Raw genomic sequence first — 18,253 nt, forward strand, 5'->3', positions numbered from 1 at the left:
TGGGCTAAGCTTTTACACCGTGACCTGGAGGGAGATCCGCTCACCCCTGCTTTTCCTGAGCTGGTGGACCAGCTGGTAGGGGCTGCAGTTTTATCTGTGATCTCTTTGGATGCGGCTCCCCTAGTGGCGCGGCTTTGTTTAGCCCTCCTCTTATGTTAGAATTCCGTTACTATCCATGATGTTGGGGTCAGTTTTGACCCGTGTTTTAAATCAGCCATAAAATACCCTCTGAATAATTATTTATCATCAAATTTGTTTCTTACCTCTTGGTTACCTTGTTAGGCTTCTTTATCCTTGAAAAGATTGGTTTTAATATTTTTGGTGTGACCCCTAGACCTTTCTTTTGATAGCATACCTTTCATTGTCAAATTTAAAAAATGGTAAAATAAAGTCAGCAACTCTGAAATGAATTTGTCCTATGTTTCTTCACTTTATTTAGAGAAGCAGACAAGCAGGAAAAGAGATAGGCCCCTCCCTAACTACAGCTCACAGGGTTGAGAGGGGATTGGCTGTCACTGTTACTAAGCAGAGAGAGTGTTTATGATTTCAGTTTTGGAACTTATTAGTGTCCTAAAATCCTATATTATAACTGGGTCAGAATTGACTCTAACACCATGAATGTCTTAATTTTCACCACAGTATTTTATAATTAAGGCCTCATGCACACTGGACGTTTTTACAGCTGCTGTTAGCAGCGTCAGACGTTTTTTTTTGCAGCTGCAGAACGCCCATCCATGTTATTCTATGGCCTCATGCACACATAGAGCTTTTAGGAGCTCCAAGTGGCATAGGCGTTTTACAGCTCCAAAAAAAACCCAGGAACTGTGGGTTCAGGAGCTCCAGCGTCAAGCTGCAAAAAACGTCTGACGCTGCTAAAGGCTCCATAAAGCTCCATAACGTTGCTTAACGTGCGTTAAGCCACGTTATACGTTTTTTTTCTTCCATTCAAAATCAATGGTTCCCTATGGGAGCCTATTGATTTGAATGGAAGTCACACCGCAGGTCGGATCAGGGTGATCCGACTTGCGGTGCGACCTGCACTGTGAGAATCTTGAGGGGGAACTCCACGCCAAAATGGGGAAAAAAACGGCGTGGGGTTCCCCCCCAGGTTCCAAACCAGGCCCTTCGGGTCTGGTATGGAATTTGAGGGTAGCCCCGCGCCGAAAAAACGGCGTGGGGTCCCCCCCAAAATCCATACCAGACCCTTATCCGAGCATGCAGTCCGGCATGCCAGGAAAGGGGAGGGGACGAGCGAGCGGCCCCACCCCCCCTGGATCATACCAGGCCACACGCCCTCAACATGGGGGGGGTGTGGGTGCTTTGGGGCAGGGGGGGCTCTGCACCCCGCACCTCAAAGCACCTTGCCCCCATGTTGATGAGGACAAGGGCCTCATCCCCACAACCCTGGCCGGTGGTTGTGGGGGTCTGCGGGCAGGGGGCTCATCGGAATCTGGAAGCCCCCTTTAACAAGGGGGCCCCCGATCCCGGACCCCCTCCCTATGTGAATGGGTATGGGGTACACTGTACCCCTACTCATTCACCCCATAAAATGCAGTGTATGGAAATAACGACAGGAGACGTTTTGGAAAATTTATTAAAAATCTTCATCCGGCTCTTGTCCTCTCCGGGGGTCTTCTCCTCTCCGAGGGTCTTCTGCTCTTTTGCTGTCCACCCTTCTTGTCTTCTCCTCTCCGGGGTCTTCTGCTGTCTTCTCCTCTCCGGGGGTCTTCTGCTCTTTTGCTGTCCGCCCTTCTTGTCTTCTCCTCTCCTTCTTGTCTTCTCCTCTCCGGGGGTCTTCTGCTGTCCGCCCTTCTGCTGTCCAATCTTCTTGTCTTCTCCTCTTCGGTCTTCTGCTCTTTTGCTGTCGGCTGTCCTTCTTCCTCCGGTCCTCCTCCGACGACGTCTTCAGCGATTATGCCGGCCTCTGGTCTCTGCAGCTTATTATATAGCCATTAGGGGCGTGGCCGCCAGATGACGTCATCGGGAGACCACGCCCCCTTGTGTCACAGATGATGTCATCTGTGACACAAGGGGGCGTGGTCTCCCGATGACGTCATCTGGCGGCCACGCCCCTAATGGCTATATAATAAGCTGCAGAGACCAGAGGCCGGCATAATCGCTGAAGACGTCGTCGGAGGAGGACCGGAGGAAGAAGGACAGCCGACAGCCGACAGCAAAAGAGCAGAAGACCGGAGAGGAGAAGACAAGAAGATTGGACAGCAGAAGGGCGGACAGCAGAAGACCCCCGGAGAGGAGAAGACAAGAAGGAGAGGAGAAGACAAGAAAGGCGGACAGCAAAAGAGCAGAAGACCCCCGGAGAGGAGAAGACAGCAGAAGACCCCGGAGAGGAGAAGACAAGAAGGGCGGACAGCAAAAGAGCAGAAGACCCTCGGAGAGGAGAAGACCCCCGGAGAGGACAAGAGCCGGATGAAGATTTTTAATAAATTTTCCAAAACGTCTCCTGTCGTTATTTCCATACACTGCATTTTATGGGGTGAATGAGTAGGGGTACAGTGTACCCCATACCCATTCACATAGGGAGGGGGTCCGGGATCGGGGGCCCCCTTGTTAAAGGGGGCTTCCAGATTCCGATGAGCCCCCTGCCCGCAGACCCCCACAACCACCGGCCAGGGTTGTGGGGATGAGGCCCTTGTCCTCATCAACATGGGGGCAAGGTGCTTTGAGGTGCGGGGTGCAGAGCCCCCCCTGCCCCAAAGCACCCACACCCCCCCCATGTTGAGGGCGTGTGGCCTGGTATGATCCAGGGGGGGTGGGGCCGCTCGCTCGTCCCCTCCCCTTTCCTGGCATGCCGGACTGCATGCTCGGATAAGGGTCTGGTATGGATTTTGGGGGGGACCCCACGCCGTTTTTTCGGCGCGGGGCTACCCTCAAATTCCATACCAGACCCGAAGGGCCTGGTTTGGAACCTGGGGGGGAACCCCACGCCGTTTTTTTCCCCATTTTGGCGTGGAGTTCCCCCCTCAAGATTCTCACAGTGCAGGTCGCACCGCAAGTCGGATCACCCTGATCCGACCTGCGGTGTGACTTCCATTCAAATCAATAGGCTCCCATAGGGAACCATTGATTTTGAATGGAGGCAGAAAAAAACGCTGCTAACAGCTACTGTGGCCAAACGTGCAATAACGCTAGTAGAAAAAGCTACTGAAAGCACGTTTTTACAGCTGCTGTTTCCCGGCGTTATGTAAACAGCTTTGGAGCACGTTTTTATGACGCCCTGTGTGCATGGAGCCTTAGTGAAAAGGATTATTTTTCTATTACATTGTTTAAATAGAGGTTCCTGACAAAGTAAAAAAATCTTGATGCAATAAACAAATTTATGTGATACTTATAAACATTCAAAACCTGAAAACGGGTCAGTTTTGACCCTAACACAAGAGGAGGGTTAGGCAGTGGTCCTTTGGCGTGTCTTTAGGCTTAAATGCTAGTCTGTGGATCAGACTTCTAAAAAGACCTTGACTGATCTCACCTTTCAAAGGAATCGCCTGTTTGGGGCTACCCTGGATGACATAATTAAAGGTCTCACAGGGGGGAAAGAGCACTTTTCTTCCGCAGGCTACTAAGGGCAAGGAACCTCGTTGTAGACGTGGGCTCTCCTCCTTGGCTCATAAGAAGTTTTTTCGTCCCTCATGGTCAACTGACAAGGGCTCAAATCCCATCAGGGATTCTTCTGGAGGATCCAAGCGAACCTGGTCTGGCAAGCCTAGAGCAGGCTTCTACAGACCCACGGACAAGGCTCCTTCAGCATGAAGGTGCACCCTCACCCGTATCATGGGTGGGGGGATGTCTTTGTTAGTTTCTGGACCCCCTGGACTTCCCTGGTACAAGACAAGTGGGTCCACAAAATCATTCGGTCCAGGTACAATATTGAGTTTTACTCTTGTCCTTTCAGCTTGCACCTGTCCCTGGACCATTTACAGGGTCTGTTTGGGGCTGTACAAGACCTGTTGCTTCAAGGGGTGATTGTTCCCGGTTCTGACTTCTTAATGTTTTCAGAGTTTTTACTCAAATCTGTTTACAGTTCCCAAGAATGAAGGCACGGTGCGTCCAATCCTGGACCTCAAGGCGCTGAACTGCTTTGAGCAGGTGCAGAAGTTCAGGATGGAGTTCATTCGCACGGTGGTGGCATACCTGCATTAGGGGGATTTTCTTTCCTCTATCGACATCAAGGATGCTTACCTTCACATTCCACCAGCACTTGCCCTGCTTTGCCATGGGAGAGGAGCATTATCAGTTTGTGGCGTTACTCTTCCTGCTCCTCTGGTCTCGGCAAAAGGTGTTAGCCTCGGTGCTAGCGTTGTTACGCCAATGGGGGATTGCGGTACTGGGCTACTTGGATGACCTCCTTCTCCGAGCGGAGTCTCCTACTGCTCTGGTGCAAAACTTAGAAATCCCCATACGAACTCTGAAGGAGTTCGGCTGGATTCTGAATTTTCAGAAGTCTGCTCTGGTTCTGTCAACAAAGCTGGACTATCTGGGTCTGACTCTGGACTCGGCCCTAGCCAGAGTGCTCCTTCCACTGAACAAACTGCAGAAATTGCAGGCTGCAATTCGTCTCCTGCTATCCAGCAGAGGGTCATCCCTACGGACTTGCATGCGGGTGCTAGGCCGATGGTGTCTACCTTTCCGTTTGCACAGTTCCATGCGAGATCCCTGCAAAGGGAGATTCTGGCCAAATGGGACAAGACCCCGCAGTCTCTGGACAATCCGATCCGGCTGAGCTGGGAAAACGAAGGAGTTGATGGCTTCATTCTCCGAAACTTCGGCTGGGCAAATCCTTCCTCCCCTTGTATTGGAGAGTGGTCACCACGGATGCCAGCTGGTTTGCCTGGGGAAAAATTCTGCTTAGGGGCTCTGGACACTGGAAGAGTCCAGACTACTGATCAATGTCTTGGAACTCCGAGCGATCAGACAGTGCCTAGACCATTGGACGGTTCATCTTCAGGATTGTCCAGTGCGCATTCAATCAGACAATGCCATGGCCGTGGCCTATGCCAATCACCAAGGGGGCACAAAAAGTGTCCTGGCGGCTCTGGAGGTAGTCGGCATTCTAAGGTGGGCAGAATGGTTCTTTCCAGCCCTCTCCGCCATATACATTCCCGGGGTGGTAAACTGGAAGGCGGATTACCTCAGTCGGCAGGCGTTGTACCAAGGGGAGTGGTCCCTTCATCTGGAGGTGTTTCATCTGTTGTGTCTCCGGTCGGGCATCCCCGAGGTGGATCTGTTGGCATCTTGGCTCAACAGAAAGGTGCAGAGGTTTGTGGCTTGGTCACGGGATCCTCTGGCACAGATCTGCTGGTGGCCCTGTGGGATCAGTATCGTCTGATTTACAAAAGCTGAGAAGGAAAGCCGCTCAGGTGAGACAAAGCACTCCGGTGCAGGTCGGATCCGCCATCCAAAACTTGATAAACCAAAAGGAAAATGGACCGCACTCAGGAGTAAATGAAATTAGAATTATCCTTTATTCCTCATGAAGGATCAATACAGACAGTGCATCACCGGGACATGCAACAGGTTGACACGTTTCACGATACATAGGATCGCTTACTTATAACCACATGTATTGTCTGATTTACACCTTCCCTCCTCTCAAGCTTCTGCCAAGACATTTAAGCAGGATCAAGGCAGAAGGGATTCTGGTCATCTTAGTGGCTCCGGACTGGCCTCGCGGGCTTGGTACACTAATCTGGCGGCTCGTCACCGACGTTCCTTGGAAGCTTCCTCTCAGGGAGGATCTGCTGTCCCAAGGACCAATCTTCCATCCTGCTTTACAGTCACTGGCTTTGACGGCTTGGCTGGGGAATGCCAGGTGCTGATTGGTAGAGGTTTTTTAGTCAGTGATTCCAACGCTGTTAAAAGCTAGGAAATCTACTTCTAGGAAGATCTACCACCATACGTGGAAGACATACATTGCGTGGTGTGAGTCTCTTGGGGTTCAACAGAAATTGGCCTTGAGTACCATCAAAGGCCAGGTGTCGGCTTTGGCGGTCTTCTTCCAATGACCCTTGGCCACACTCTCCCTGGTGCGTACCTTTCTTCAGGGTGTCCGACATTTGATTCCTCCAGTGTGGTCCCCGTTGCAGCCTTGGGACCTCAATTTGGTGCTTTCAGGCCTTCAGAAGCCTCATTTTAAGAATCTTCAGGAGATTCCCTTGCTTATGCTGTCTCAGAAGGTGGCATTTTTTGTGGCTATCACCTCTGCGCACAGGGTGTCGGAATTGGTGGCGTTATCCTGTCCATCTTTCTTGGTTATTCACTGAGATAAGGTGGTTCTTCGCCCCTGTCCGTTGTTCCTCCCAAAGGTAAATATAAAGGAGGGGGGAAGTTTGGGACTTTGAGTGAGGAGCACAATGGGACCAATTGTGTGCCTCCATCCCGGTTCAGTAGCCATAAAGGGAGTTTGGGACTTTGAATGAGAGACCTGACCAGGATAGCAGGAAAAGAGATGTCTCATTTATTGATACATACATACATACAAATATTAAACATAACACGATAGTGTAAATATTGATATCAACAGAGTAAAAAGAGGGATAGAATGTACCAATTCCAGTATTAATAAAATCAACATAGCAAATTTTCCATACAGAGATATATTCATAAACATCAATAAGCTGCAATGGTCAACAGTATTGAGGTAATGGATCACATCATCATAATAACTCGACGCGTTTCGTGGACTGAGTATGCCACTTCATCAGGAGTAGATGTCTGATCTATATATGTAAAAGAGTATGTGTAAGAAAATGGCAAATGAGGACAAATAAAAACTGGAAGGGAGGGGGGGGGGGGGAAGGAAATATAAACCTCAATTCCCCAGACTTACGTTGCTTTGCAGGTAATTGCTGGCTTGGGGAGTAGGACATGGCTAGGATAGCCTCCCACGGGAGCTGAGGGTCCACAGGGTGGGCAAGAAGGGCCAAACACACTACACACATGAAAAGTGTGGGCTAGAATACATGGTGTAAAGATAATACTTATGGCAGCAGGGCAGGGGATATCTGTCAAAATGTAAAAAATATATATGTATTAAATATATGAATCAGAAGTACATACGTATTTAATAGTGGAGAGGTCATGGTGCTGCTGCCAAAATAAGAGTATAGAAAATGCCCAAAGGAAGTGGGAGTCATCCACAGTGAGGTGAAACAGTGATGGAGTATAAAGTGTAAGAAACTGCGTACCCATAGTGTCAAAAGTCAGCCATGTGATGAAGTAGCAGTAGCCTTCGGGCACGGGGGATCGGGCGGGCGGTTCCCCGTACATCGGCGCCACGCTCGGGGCCGGCGTGTGACGTCATCTCATGACGCCACTACGCCGACGTTCCACTCTCCATTCACAGTGTATTTCAGGTGGCCGGCGGGACGGTTTGCTCTTCCGGTCTTCCGTCTCGGCGGTAGCCACCAGAAAGCACTGGCGTGACGCTGGGACCACAGTGTGGGGCCATGATCGGCGTGCACGCGACACATATGCTTACAGTTTGGGCTATATTTTCGGTATGTTTTCCCTGGTTTTTACCCTTTTGGATTTCTCTTTGTACTTGTCACTTTTGGCTACTGGTTCCTTTTCTTTTCATACTTCATTTTTTACCTCTGCACACTACTATACCCCTCTTAGGGGTCCTTGTATATACTGCTACTTAATCACATGGCTGACTTTTGACACTATGGGTACTCAGTTTCTTACACTTTATACTCCATCACTGTTTCACCTCACTGTGGATGACTCCCACTTCCTTTGGGCATTTTCTATACTCTTATTTTGGCAGCAGCACCATGACATCTCCACTATTAAATACATATGTACTTCTGATTCATATATTTAATACATATATATTTTTTACATTTTGACGGATATCCCCTGCCCTGCTTCCATAAGTATTATCTTTACACCATGTACTCTAGCCCACACTTTTCATGTGTGTAGTGTGTTTGGCCCTTCTTGCCCACCCTGTGGACCCTCAGCTCCCGTGGGAGGCTATCCTAGCCATGTCCTACTCCCCAAGCCAGCAATTACCTGCAGAGCAACGTAAGCCTGCGGAATTGAGTTTATATTTCCTCTCTCCCCCCCCTCCCTTCCAGTTTTTATTTGTCCTCATTTGCCATTTTCTTACACATACTCTTTTACATATATAGATCAGACATCTACTCCTGATGAAGTGGCATACTCAGTCCACGAAACGCGTCGAGTTATTATGATGATGTGATCCATTACCTCAATACTGTTGACCATTGCAGCTTATTGATGTTTATGAATATATCTCTGTATGGAAAATTTGCTATGTTGATTTTATGAATACTGGAATTGGGACATTCTATCCCTCTTTTTACTCTGTTGATGTCAATATATACACTATCATTGTGTTAGGTTTAATATTTGTATGTATGTATCAATAAATGAGACATCTCTTTTCCTGCTATCCTGGTCAGGTCTCTCATTCAAAGTCCCAAACTCCCTTTATGGCTTCCTCCCAAAGGTTGTCTCTGATTTTCATTTGAATGAAGACATTGTGTTACCTTCGCTGTGTCCCAGGCCGAAACATCCGAAGGGAATCGCCTTGCATGCCTTGGATTTGGTCCGGGCAATTAGGGTGTACCTAGCAGCTACGGAGTCTTTTTTAGGAAGTCAGACTCTCTAGTCAGACTCACTTGCTCACAGATGGGCCTCAGAAAGAGTTGTCTGCTTACTCTGCGACCATTTCAAGATGGATCAGACAGACAGTGATTCAGGCCTATTCCATCAAGGGTCAGGTTCCTCCTTTCCCTGTCAAGGCGCACTCCGTCTTCAGGTGTCAGTGACGCAGGTTTGCAAGGCGGCCATCTGGTCGTCGGTGCACACTTTCAGAAGGTTCTATAAAGTGGATGTATTGGCATCTGCAGATGCTGCTTTTGGCCGCAAGATTTTGCAGGCTTCTGTTTAGAGGGCCTGTTCCCTCTTTGGGGATGTGATTTGAGCTCCTGTTACCTGGTTGGCTACGGTTTAGCCTTGGGAAATGTTTCCTGCTGTTCCCGCCCCTCATGTTTGACACTGCTTTGGGACGTCCCAATGGTTAAGAAGATCAGGAGCTGTGTCCGTCAATGAACGAAAGAGAAAATGGGATTTTTGACTTACCGTAAAATCCATTTCTCTAATGTTCATTGACTGACACAGCACCCACCCCTCTGGAGTTGTAATTCTTCTGACACTGCTTGTAACAAAACTGAGTACTTAGAGCAGGGGGGGGGGGGGGAGGAGTATATCTCCTCGGACTGCCCATAGATGTAGTCAGTCTTTTTTTCTGCCTAGTGTCCTACTCCTGTAGGGGGCAGTATAACCCAATGGTTAAGAAGATCAGGCGCTGTGTCCCTCAATGAAAATCAGAGAAATTGATTTTACGGTAAGTCAAAAATCCAATTTTTAGAGTACAGATCCTTTTCCTCTGTCTTGATCCTTCCTTATTTTTTCTTTAAAATCAGTCTCATTGAATGGGTGGGGTTATATAAGTATGCTCTAGGGGCAGCCTTCGCAAGTTTTTGCCTGTGTCCAATCACCTAAGCCTGCATGTAACCTATGGTCTTTGAATGCAAATCATTCCATTATTTCTTTAAAAGGCCTTAGGCTCCCTCCACAAAGCTTTAATACAAGGATTAGAATTTTTATTAGTCACGTGACCTGTAATTTTTATATCCAATTGGACTCTGCTGAAAAGAACTAGTCCTTTGTAAAATTATCCTGGTGGGTTAGCTTTGATAATTTAGTGTATGACTTACATGTTACATTGTATTATTATTATTATTTTTTTTTTATACAAACCTCTCAACATTTTTTTAAATTGCGTTAACTTATGCATTCTCTGAAAATACTTATTTTGGTCTATTTTTGGTTTGTCCTAGGCTAAAAGTCAATTCAAAAGGAGATCCACTGCCAACAATGTGGAGATTCACATTCCAGTTCCAAATGATGCTGATTCTCCCAAGTTCAAGACTACAGTTGGGAGTGTGAAATGGGTTCCAGAAAACAGCGAGATAGTTTGGTCTATTAAGTCTTTCCCAGTAAGATAAATTACCTTTCAATTGTGATTACATTTAAATGCCAGTTAATATCTGTTTGACATAAATGAGAGTAACCTCAATTGTGTTTGGTTAAATTTATGATCGGCCATCCAAAAAAAAAAAAATTGATCAGCCTAATATTGACTAACGTTGGTGCATTATTGAAGAGTAAAATTGTTTATGTAACTTAGGCGCTCAGTGATGATTTTTCTATAAATATAGACTTTCAGAATGCTTGAAAGTTCATATTTACATAGAAGAGAAGAAGGGAATGGTTATGTCATGTACATCTTAATTTCAATAATTTTTTATTATTTCTGAAGAAATACAACAATAAAGTGTACATGACATAATGATTTCGTATTAACTATTGCTAGCTGATATTACATTACAGATGAAGGCATGTAGTAGATTGATGATAATCTTTTTGTAAAAATTAACCTGCCGATGGCAAAAAGTAATTATAAAATTAGTAAAAGTATTGAACCTTAAGTAGACATTGCGGGAGGCAATACTACAATATCGATTTAGTCTGTTACTTCATGTACAGAACAAAAATGAATGTGAAAGAAATGACTGACATTAGGAACAACAATTACACTTCTAAACAGTCAGATATCTTATTTGCATAAACCAGCTATTGGGTTGGTGAACTTTGAATGCCACCTCTGCCAAAGATGCCATTTCTTCACAACATTCAGATGACTTCCCGTACTATATGTGAAAAGTATCTCATATGTACTGTGAATGTTTATTATTTGTAGGGTTTCTTTCAAGTCGGGGGGGGGGGGGGGGGGGGTTGCTTTATCTTTCCAGTGCTGAACCAGGTTAGGTCAGGCTGCTAGTAAGATATGGGATGTCACTGTTCGAGCTGGAGGTATAGTGTCTCACTAGTGATAGCCCTGCTATACCAGGAGATGTTATGAAATTAATTCCTAGAACTTGTTCAATAAGATTGAAGATAAGAGACCAGGATTTGTTAATATTCGGACAGGACCACATAAGGTGCATCAATGTCCCCGGATCCCCACAATCCCTCCAGCATATTAGGGGGAGATACCCCAGGAGAAAATTTAGATATGCAATATGGGATAATATACCAACGTAGCATAAACTTTGGGACATCTCCCATAAATTGGCACCCTGGGTAGATGCGTACAATGTACCTAAAGATTTTTGCCATTGTTCCTGTGAGTATTCTTTCAAAGTCCCTCTCCCATACCTTTTATATGGGGTAATTTGCTGAATTCCTATTTATTCTGTAGGTTTTTATATATTAATGCAGCACCCCTGATCTTCATATTGTTGGATAGATAATATTGAGCAATTTGCCAGGGTAAGTAGGTAGTCAAAATTCTTAGAGTGCTTTAACAGATGGGAAATTTGGATGTACTTATAATATTCCACCCGGGGAATAGAATATTCCAGCTAGAGGGTGCTAAATGTTTTGGGTGCGGGGCTTACAAGTAGATCTTCTAACATGAGAGCTCCATTGGAACACCAATTAGTAAGAGAGATACCTGGGATTAAGAGTGAGATAGCTGAAATTGGGAATTTTAAAGGAGTTTAACCACTTTACCACCGGAGGATTTTGCTGTCTTACGTCCAGGCCACTTTTTGCGATTCGGCGCTGTGCGACTTTAACTGACAATTACGCGGTCGTGCGACGCCATACCCAAACGAAATTTATGTCCTTTTTTCCCCACAAACAGAGCTTTCTTTTGGTGGTATTTGATCACCTGTGCGATTTTTACTTTTTGCGCTTTAAACAAAAAAAGAGCGTAAATTTTGATAAACCACAATATTTTTCACATTTTTTTATATGAAATTCCCCCAAAAAAATGTAAAAATCAAAATTTTTTTAAATTTTTGGCCAATTTGTTTTCTGCTACCTATGTTTGGTAAAAAAATTCACAATAAGCGTATTTTGATTGGTTTGCGCAAAAGTTATTGCGTTTACTAAGGGAAAGATTTCTGTCTTTTTTTTTTTTTTTAAACGAGTAATGGCGGCGATCTGCGTTTTTTTTTTTTTTTTTGCGGGACTGCGACATTGCGGCGGACAGATCAGACCCTTGACTGACATTTTTGACACTTTTGGGGGTACCAGTGACATTACTGCAGTAATCAGTGCTATACATATGCACTGTTACTGTAAAAATGACACTGGCAGGGAAGGGGTTAATTTTATTGGAGAGGGAGGGGTTAATGTATGCCTGGTGCTTACTGACGTGTGTGGGGGGAGGTGACTGAGTGACACAAGGACAGATCCAGGGTTCAGCTATGCTGAACCCTGCAATCTGACCCTGCCTGTCACTTAGGAGATCCGGCCGCTTGTGTTTACACAAGCAGGCGGATCTCCACACTAGATCCCCGACGATCGGGGAAGAGCGGCGGCGATCGCCGCTGCTCCTCCCCTGGCCCGACTCCCGCTGTGACTGAAAACAGTGGGAGCGAGCCTTCGGCAGCGCACGCCGCCGAGAAAGGGGAGTGCCTGACGACGTAGTACTACGTCGTCAGACGATAACGAGCCACTCTGCCGCAGTAATATTACTGCAGGCAGACGTAAAGTGGTTAAGCATGTTCAGAGGGTGAAGCTTTACGGAGGCTACGCCATGCCTCTATAGATGCTTGCTTTGTGGGGCTATGTTAGGAGTGTGCATATGGGAGAAGAGGGCTGGTGATAAGATGGTTATAAAGGTTGCTTCCCATAACCTGGTGGTGTTCAAGTTCAGCCCAGAGTGTAGTGGGGCTTGGGGCAAACCACTCCTTTAGCTGTGCTAATATGGAGACAGTATGGTAGTCTCATAAATGAGTGTGTCCCACACCACCTGCCTTTTTGAGCTGGACAAGTACGTTAAAAGCACAGCGTGCCTTCTTTCCCAGCCATGAATAACTATTTAGATTTGAATTGTACATATGTAAAAAAGGATTTGGCTACTGGGATTGGCAGTGTCCCAAACAGGTATAACAGTTGGGGAAGTACTTGCATCTTAAAGGCTGCCAGCCTACCTGACCAAGATAACTCACATTTTTGTAGGTTGTCCAGTTTGGAACGGAAGGATTGCAGAAAAGAAGTATGGTTTTCCTTGAATGCTTGGTGTACCGAAGCAAGGGAAGTTTTAACATCAGTGAGCATCAAAATTATGTCACCCACAAAGAGACTGAATGTGTGCATTCTGCCCCTGACCTGGAATCCTTTGATATTGGAATGGTGGCGAATGTTGGTGGCCATGGGTTTCATTAGTAAATTAAAAATAAGTGGGGACAGTGGGCATCCCTGGCGTGTCCCATTCATAATATTGAATGGGGTCGAGCGCATGCCTGACACAATAACATGGGCAGAGAGAGTTGTGTATAAAGCCATAATGACCTGGCACATCTGGCCTGTAAAACCAAACCTGGTCAGGACCTGCGCCAAGTAATTCCAGTGAATTCTATTGAACGCCTTATGTGCATCCAGGGCTTGGAGCAGAGGAGGCATTCTTGTTCTGTTGGCTAATTGTATGATATTGATCAGGCATCTGGTGGCGTCCGCTGTCTGGTGACCTTTTGTAAATCCAGATTGGTCTAGATGGATAAGGGATGGTAATAGATCCACCAATCTGTTTGCAAGTAATTTGGCAAAGATTTTTAAATCATTGTTGAGTAAGGATATGGGGTGGAGGTTTTGCGGTTAATTATGATCCTTCCCTGGCTTCGGTAGTGCAACTATCATTGCGTTGAGCATTTCAGAAGGGAAAGAGAAGGAGGCGGCGGCATGGTTGTAAACCTCTACTAAATATGGAGCAAGTACATATTTTTTTTTTTTTTTTGAAAATCTTTTTTATTGAATTTGCAAGAAAAAACAACAACTACAAACAATGGTGCTCAGGCTCAGACCAGATGCGAGCTAGCAGCAATACATACATAATGAAACACGGCACCCGCGCAGGGGTCCAAAGGGAAAGGCAAGTGTAGTACAAACCAAGTGAGAGGTATACACAGCAGCCCTGAGAGACACAGCAGATATTGTTAAACAACAGGAGATCCTCACCAAAACTCATCAGCAGGACCCATGCTCAATACAGGACAGCCTCAAACATCACAGAATCCCATAGCGCCCCAAGGCGAGGGGCGCCATCCGCCTACGACGGAAGGCGAGACCCGCCTCCCCCACCCGGGACAGCGGGGGGATCAGAGAGCCACCGAGTCCACACCCTATCAAACTTTTTCCGGCAACCCCTGTGCACATATGTGTCTTTATATAAGGGGAGGACTGAATTCACCAGGGACCTCCATTGTTGAACCGTGGGAGGGGAGCGCTGTCGCCAGTGGAGCACAATGGATTTCCTGGCATAAAACAATAATAAACCGAGCAACGTGCGGTCCGCCACCCGAGACACCAGATCATCCAGTAGACCGAGTAAACATATTCTCGGGGAGGGATCTAGCGAGATGGAGGAGACCTCTGTGATCGTGTGTAGCACCCCGGACCAGAAGGTAGAGAGATGAGGACAGGTCCAGAATATATGAAGGAAGTCACCCGGGGCCTGGCCACAGCGCCAGCACTCCGGCGACTGGGAGACGTGCATTTTATGTAACCTATGCGGGGTGAGGTAGGCTCTGTGTGCAATTTTGAATTGAATAAGTCTATCCCTGAGTGAGACCAACATCTTGAATGGAGCCTCCCACATGTTCATCCAGTCCTCCTGGTCCAGGTCCGGAACGTCCCTGGTCCACCGAGCACGGAGACCAGAGAGCTCCGGAGAATGCACCCGGAGGAGATGCGCGTAAAGGGTCGACAGCGCTCGTTCAGAGCAGTCGTGCCGCAAAACACGCTCAAGATCTGACTGCACTACCTGGGAACCACCGGGTGGAAACTGGGATTTGAAGGCATGGGAGAGCTGTAGGTAGCGGAAAACCATGGAGGGTGGTACATGGAAGGAATCCACGAAAAATTGAAGGGGGGGAAAGGAGAGGTCAGGGGAGATGTCTGAAAGTTTCTTAACATGGTACTTCGTCCACACCGCTGGGTCCGGGAGGGAGCAGAGATGCGGCAAGTTGGGATTATACCACAGAGGTGCGTTGGGGGAGACAGCAGAGCCCGGGTAGCCCTCTAGCTGCAAACCAGATTTCCATGCCCGCAGGACCGTAACCATGGAGGTCGTGAGACCATGCGGGGCCCTAGGACCCCGAAACAACAGATGAGTGAGCGCCTCCACGGACCCGAGCACCGCTGCCTCCACCGCAACCGCCGAGTTATGCAGGTCGGGGTTCAGCCACCAGGCCGCAGACACCAGCTGGGAGGCTAGAAAATATTTGTGGCAATCAGGGAAAGCTAGGCCCCCCTGTGAGGGGGGGCGCATAAGGGTGGAAAGTTTATATCTCGGGGGGCGGGGACCCCACAAAAAGGAGGAGAACAACTTGTTCAGGGAAGCGAAGAAGGACTTTGGTATCCATTGCGGGGAGTGTCGGAAGAGATACGTAAATTTGGGCAGCACTTTCATCTTGACCAGGTTAATCCGGCCCAGAAGGGAAAGGGGCAAGTTCTCCCATGCCTTCAGCCTGGTCCTGAGCGCTGCCACCACCGGCTCCAGGTTGAGAGCGACAAAGTCGTCAGCGACCCCAGAGACCCTAACTCCTAGATACACCAACACATCCACCCACTGTAGCTGAATATCGGGCGGCGCCGAGCGTCGGGCCCCCTGGTCAATCGCCAACAGTTGCGACTTGGACCAGTTGACCCGCAGCCCGGTTACCCGAGAGTAGGCCTCCAGGACATGTAAGGCACCCGTGAGCGAAGAGTCGGCATCATTCAGGAACAACAGCAGGTCGTCAGCGTACAGGGCCACCCTCTCCTCCAGCCCGGCAATCCGCAGGCCCCGAACCAGCGGGGAAATGCGGAGGGCCTCCGCCACCGGCTCCATAGCAATGGCGAACAGGGCCGGGGAGAGAGGGCAGCCCTGCCTCGTGCCCCTGGACAGAGCAAACCAAGACGACAGCCGTCCCCCCAAACGAATAGCCGCCACCGGTGAGCTGTAAATGATTTTTAACCACTTAATGAAGAGCAGGGGGAACCCCATCCTCCTGAGAGTCTCCCACAGGAAGGGCCACTCCACCGAATCGAAAGCCTTTTCGATATCCAGTGAAGCAACCACTCTGGAACCCACATTGACATGTTGCGCCTGGAGGTTGGTATACAGTCTGCGGAGGTTAACGTCAGTGGACCTATGAGGCATAAAGCCAGTCTGGTCTTGGTCTACCACAGAGGGGAGCAAGGGCTGCAGGCGAATAGCCAGTAGTTTGGTCAGGATCTTTAGGTCCGTGTTGAGCAGCGCTATAGGTCGGTAAGAAGCACACAGTTTCGGGTCCTTAGGGGGCTTATAGATAAGAACAACATGCGCTTCAGCCATCGAGGGAGGGAGAGACCCCTCCGCAAGACACCTGGAGAACAACGAAGCCAGTAGAGGGGCCAAGAGTCCAGAGTGGGTCTTGTAAAAGTCCACGGGGAGACCGTCTGGACCCGGAGCCCTGCCCCCCGGAATAGTCGAGAGAACAGCCAGGACCTCCTCAGATGTGATGGGTCTCACCAGCCATTCCCTCTCACAATCAGAGAGCCAGCCCAGGGCCACGGGGTCCAGAAGGGAGTCCAAAGCGGTCGGTCGAAAGTCTGGGGGAAGGGTAGTGGTGTAGAGGGCGCTATAATATGAGCGAAAGGCATCTAAGATGTCCTCGGGAGCGGTCAGGGAAACCCCCGCGGGAGAAGTGAGCTCCGGGACCACCGTCAGGGGGGCATCATGCTGGGATATCAACGTCAGAAACCTACCATTCCTATCCCCTTGCTCAAAAAAGGATTGTCGAGAGTGATACATGGACAACCTCGTGACCTCGGACATGTGAAGATGGAGGTCTCGCTTCATCGCCTGCAACGCCTCAAAGTTTGAGGTAGAAGGGTCCAGGCCGTACGCGGCAGTGGCCCCCTCCACCCCCCCCTCCAGGCGAGTCAGCTCCGCGGCCTGTTGTACCTTAACCGCTTTAATGAGAGACATATATTGGCCCCTAGTATAAGCTTTAAACGCGTCCCAAACCAGCCCAGGTGAGGACGTGTCGGCATTGTTCCTCCAATAGTCTTCCAGAACCGGCGGGATCCGAGAGGCGACATCCGGTTGTTCCACCCACTGGGAGCCCAAACGCCACATGGAGGCCGAACGGGCCGCGCCAGAGCGGAGGGTGAGCTCCAAGGGGCAGTGGTCAGACAGACCCGCCGGTAAGTACTTCGCCGTCACCACATCGGATAACGCCAGGGAGTTGGCAAACGCCAGGTCAATTCTGGAGGAGGTCTTATAAGAAGAGGAGAAACACGAATAACCTCTTTGGTCCGGGTGCTTCCAACGCCAGATCTCCCGCACCCCAGCAGCCTCCGACCAATGCAGCAGATCCTCTGAAAAGGATTTAGGGGGTGAAGGCCTGTCCAGAGCAGGGGAGAGAATGGCATTGAAATCCCCCAGAAACAGCAATTTCGCAGGGCAGTAAGGGGAGACCTTATCCAACACAGTGTAGAGAATATCAGACTTAAACGGAGGAGGAACATATAGGCCCACTAACACATATCTACAGTGCCACATGGTGAGGACCAAAACAACATAGCGGCCCATGGGGTCCGTGTGGACCGCCTCCACCTCACAAGGCAAGGTTTTGCGGATCAGCACCGAGACCCCACGGGCGTAACTAGAGTAAGAAGCATGAAATGATTTGTGAACCCACGGCTTTTTGAGGGACTGTAGCTTGCTTCCCACCAGATGCGTCTCTTGAAGGATCACTATAGAAGGCTTGCGGGAGGACAGGTACTGAAACACCAGAGCCCTCTTAAATTTGGAGTTGAGGCCCCTGACATTCCAGGAGATAACGGAGAAGGACTGGGAGTCACGGGAGGCCATAACAAACAGCTAGGGTGAAGATGGGGAGGGACCCCGCGGGGGCCTGCCGTAGCATCTGGGGAGCAGCAAGACCAGTCGGACCCAAGCACCACACACTTAAACACAGAACAATGAACATTAAAACACAAAAGTGAATAACAACATAACCCAGGCACGTAGTGCCTATCCTGCTGAACCCCAGCATCCCCCGCGAAAAGAAAAAAGGAACCGGGGGGGGAACCAAGGCCCCCCGGGGGGAGCTGGGGCCGGCCTGTACCCCAAAAAACAACAACATCATTGAACCAGAGC

The 18,253-nt window shown here is 48.6% G+C and overlaps 1 protein-coding gene across 1 annotated transcript in view; it reads left to right on the top strand.

The window, feature by feature from the left end:
* AP1M1 (adaptor related protein complex 1 subunit mu 1) overlaps positions 1-18,253 on the top strand; it is a 149,364-nt gene that overhangs the window by 96,511 nt on the left and 34,600 nt on the right. Inside the window, exon 9 of the mRNA XM_082243511.1 lies at positions 9,891-10,049. Within this exon, the coding sequence (XP_082099637.1) occupies positions 9,891-10,049 (159 nt within the window). The remainder of the gene's footprint in view (positions 1-9,890; positions 10,050-18,253) is intronic.

This window comes from Pelophylax lessonae (genome assembly GCF_965119305.1).
Source record: "Pelophylax lessonae genome assembly, chromosome: 1".
NCBI classification, from domain to species: Eukaryota; Metazoa; Chordata; class Amphibia; order Anura; family Ranidae; genus Pelophylax; species Pelophylax lessonae.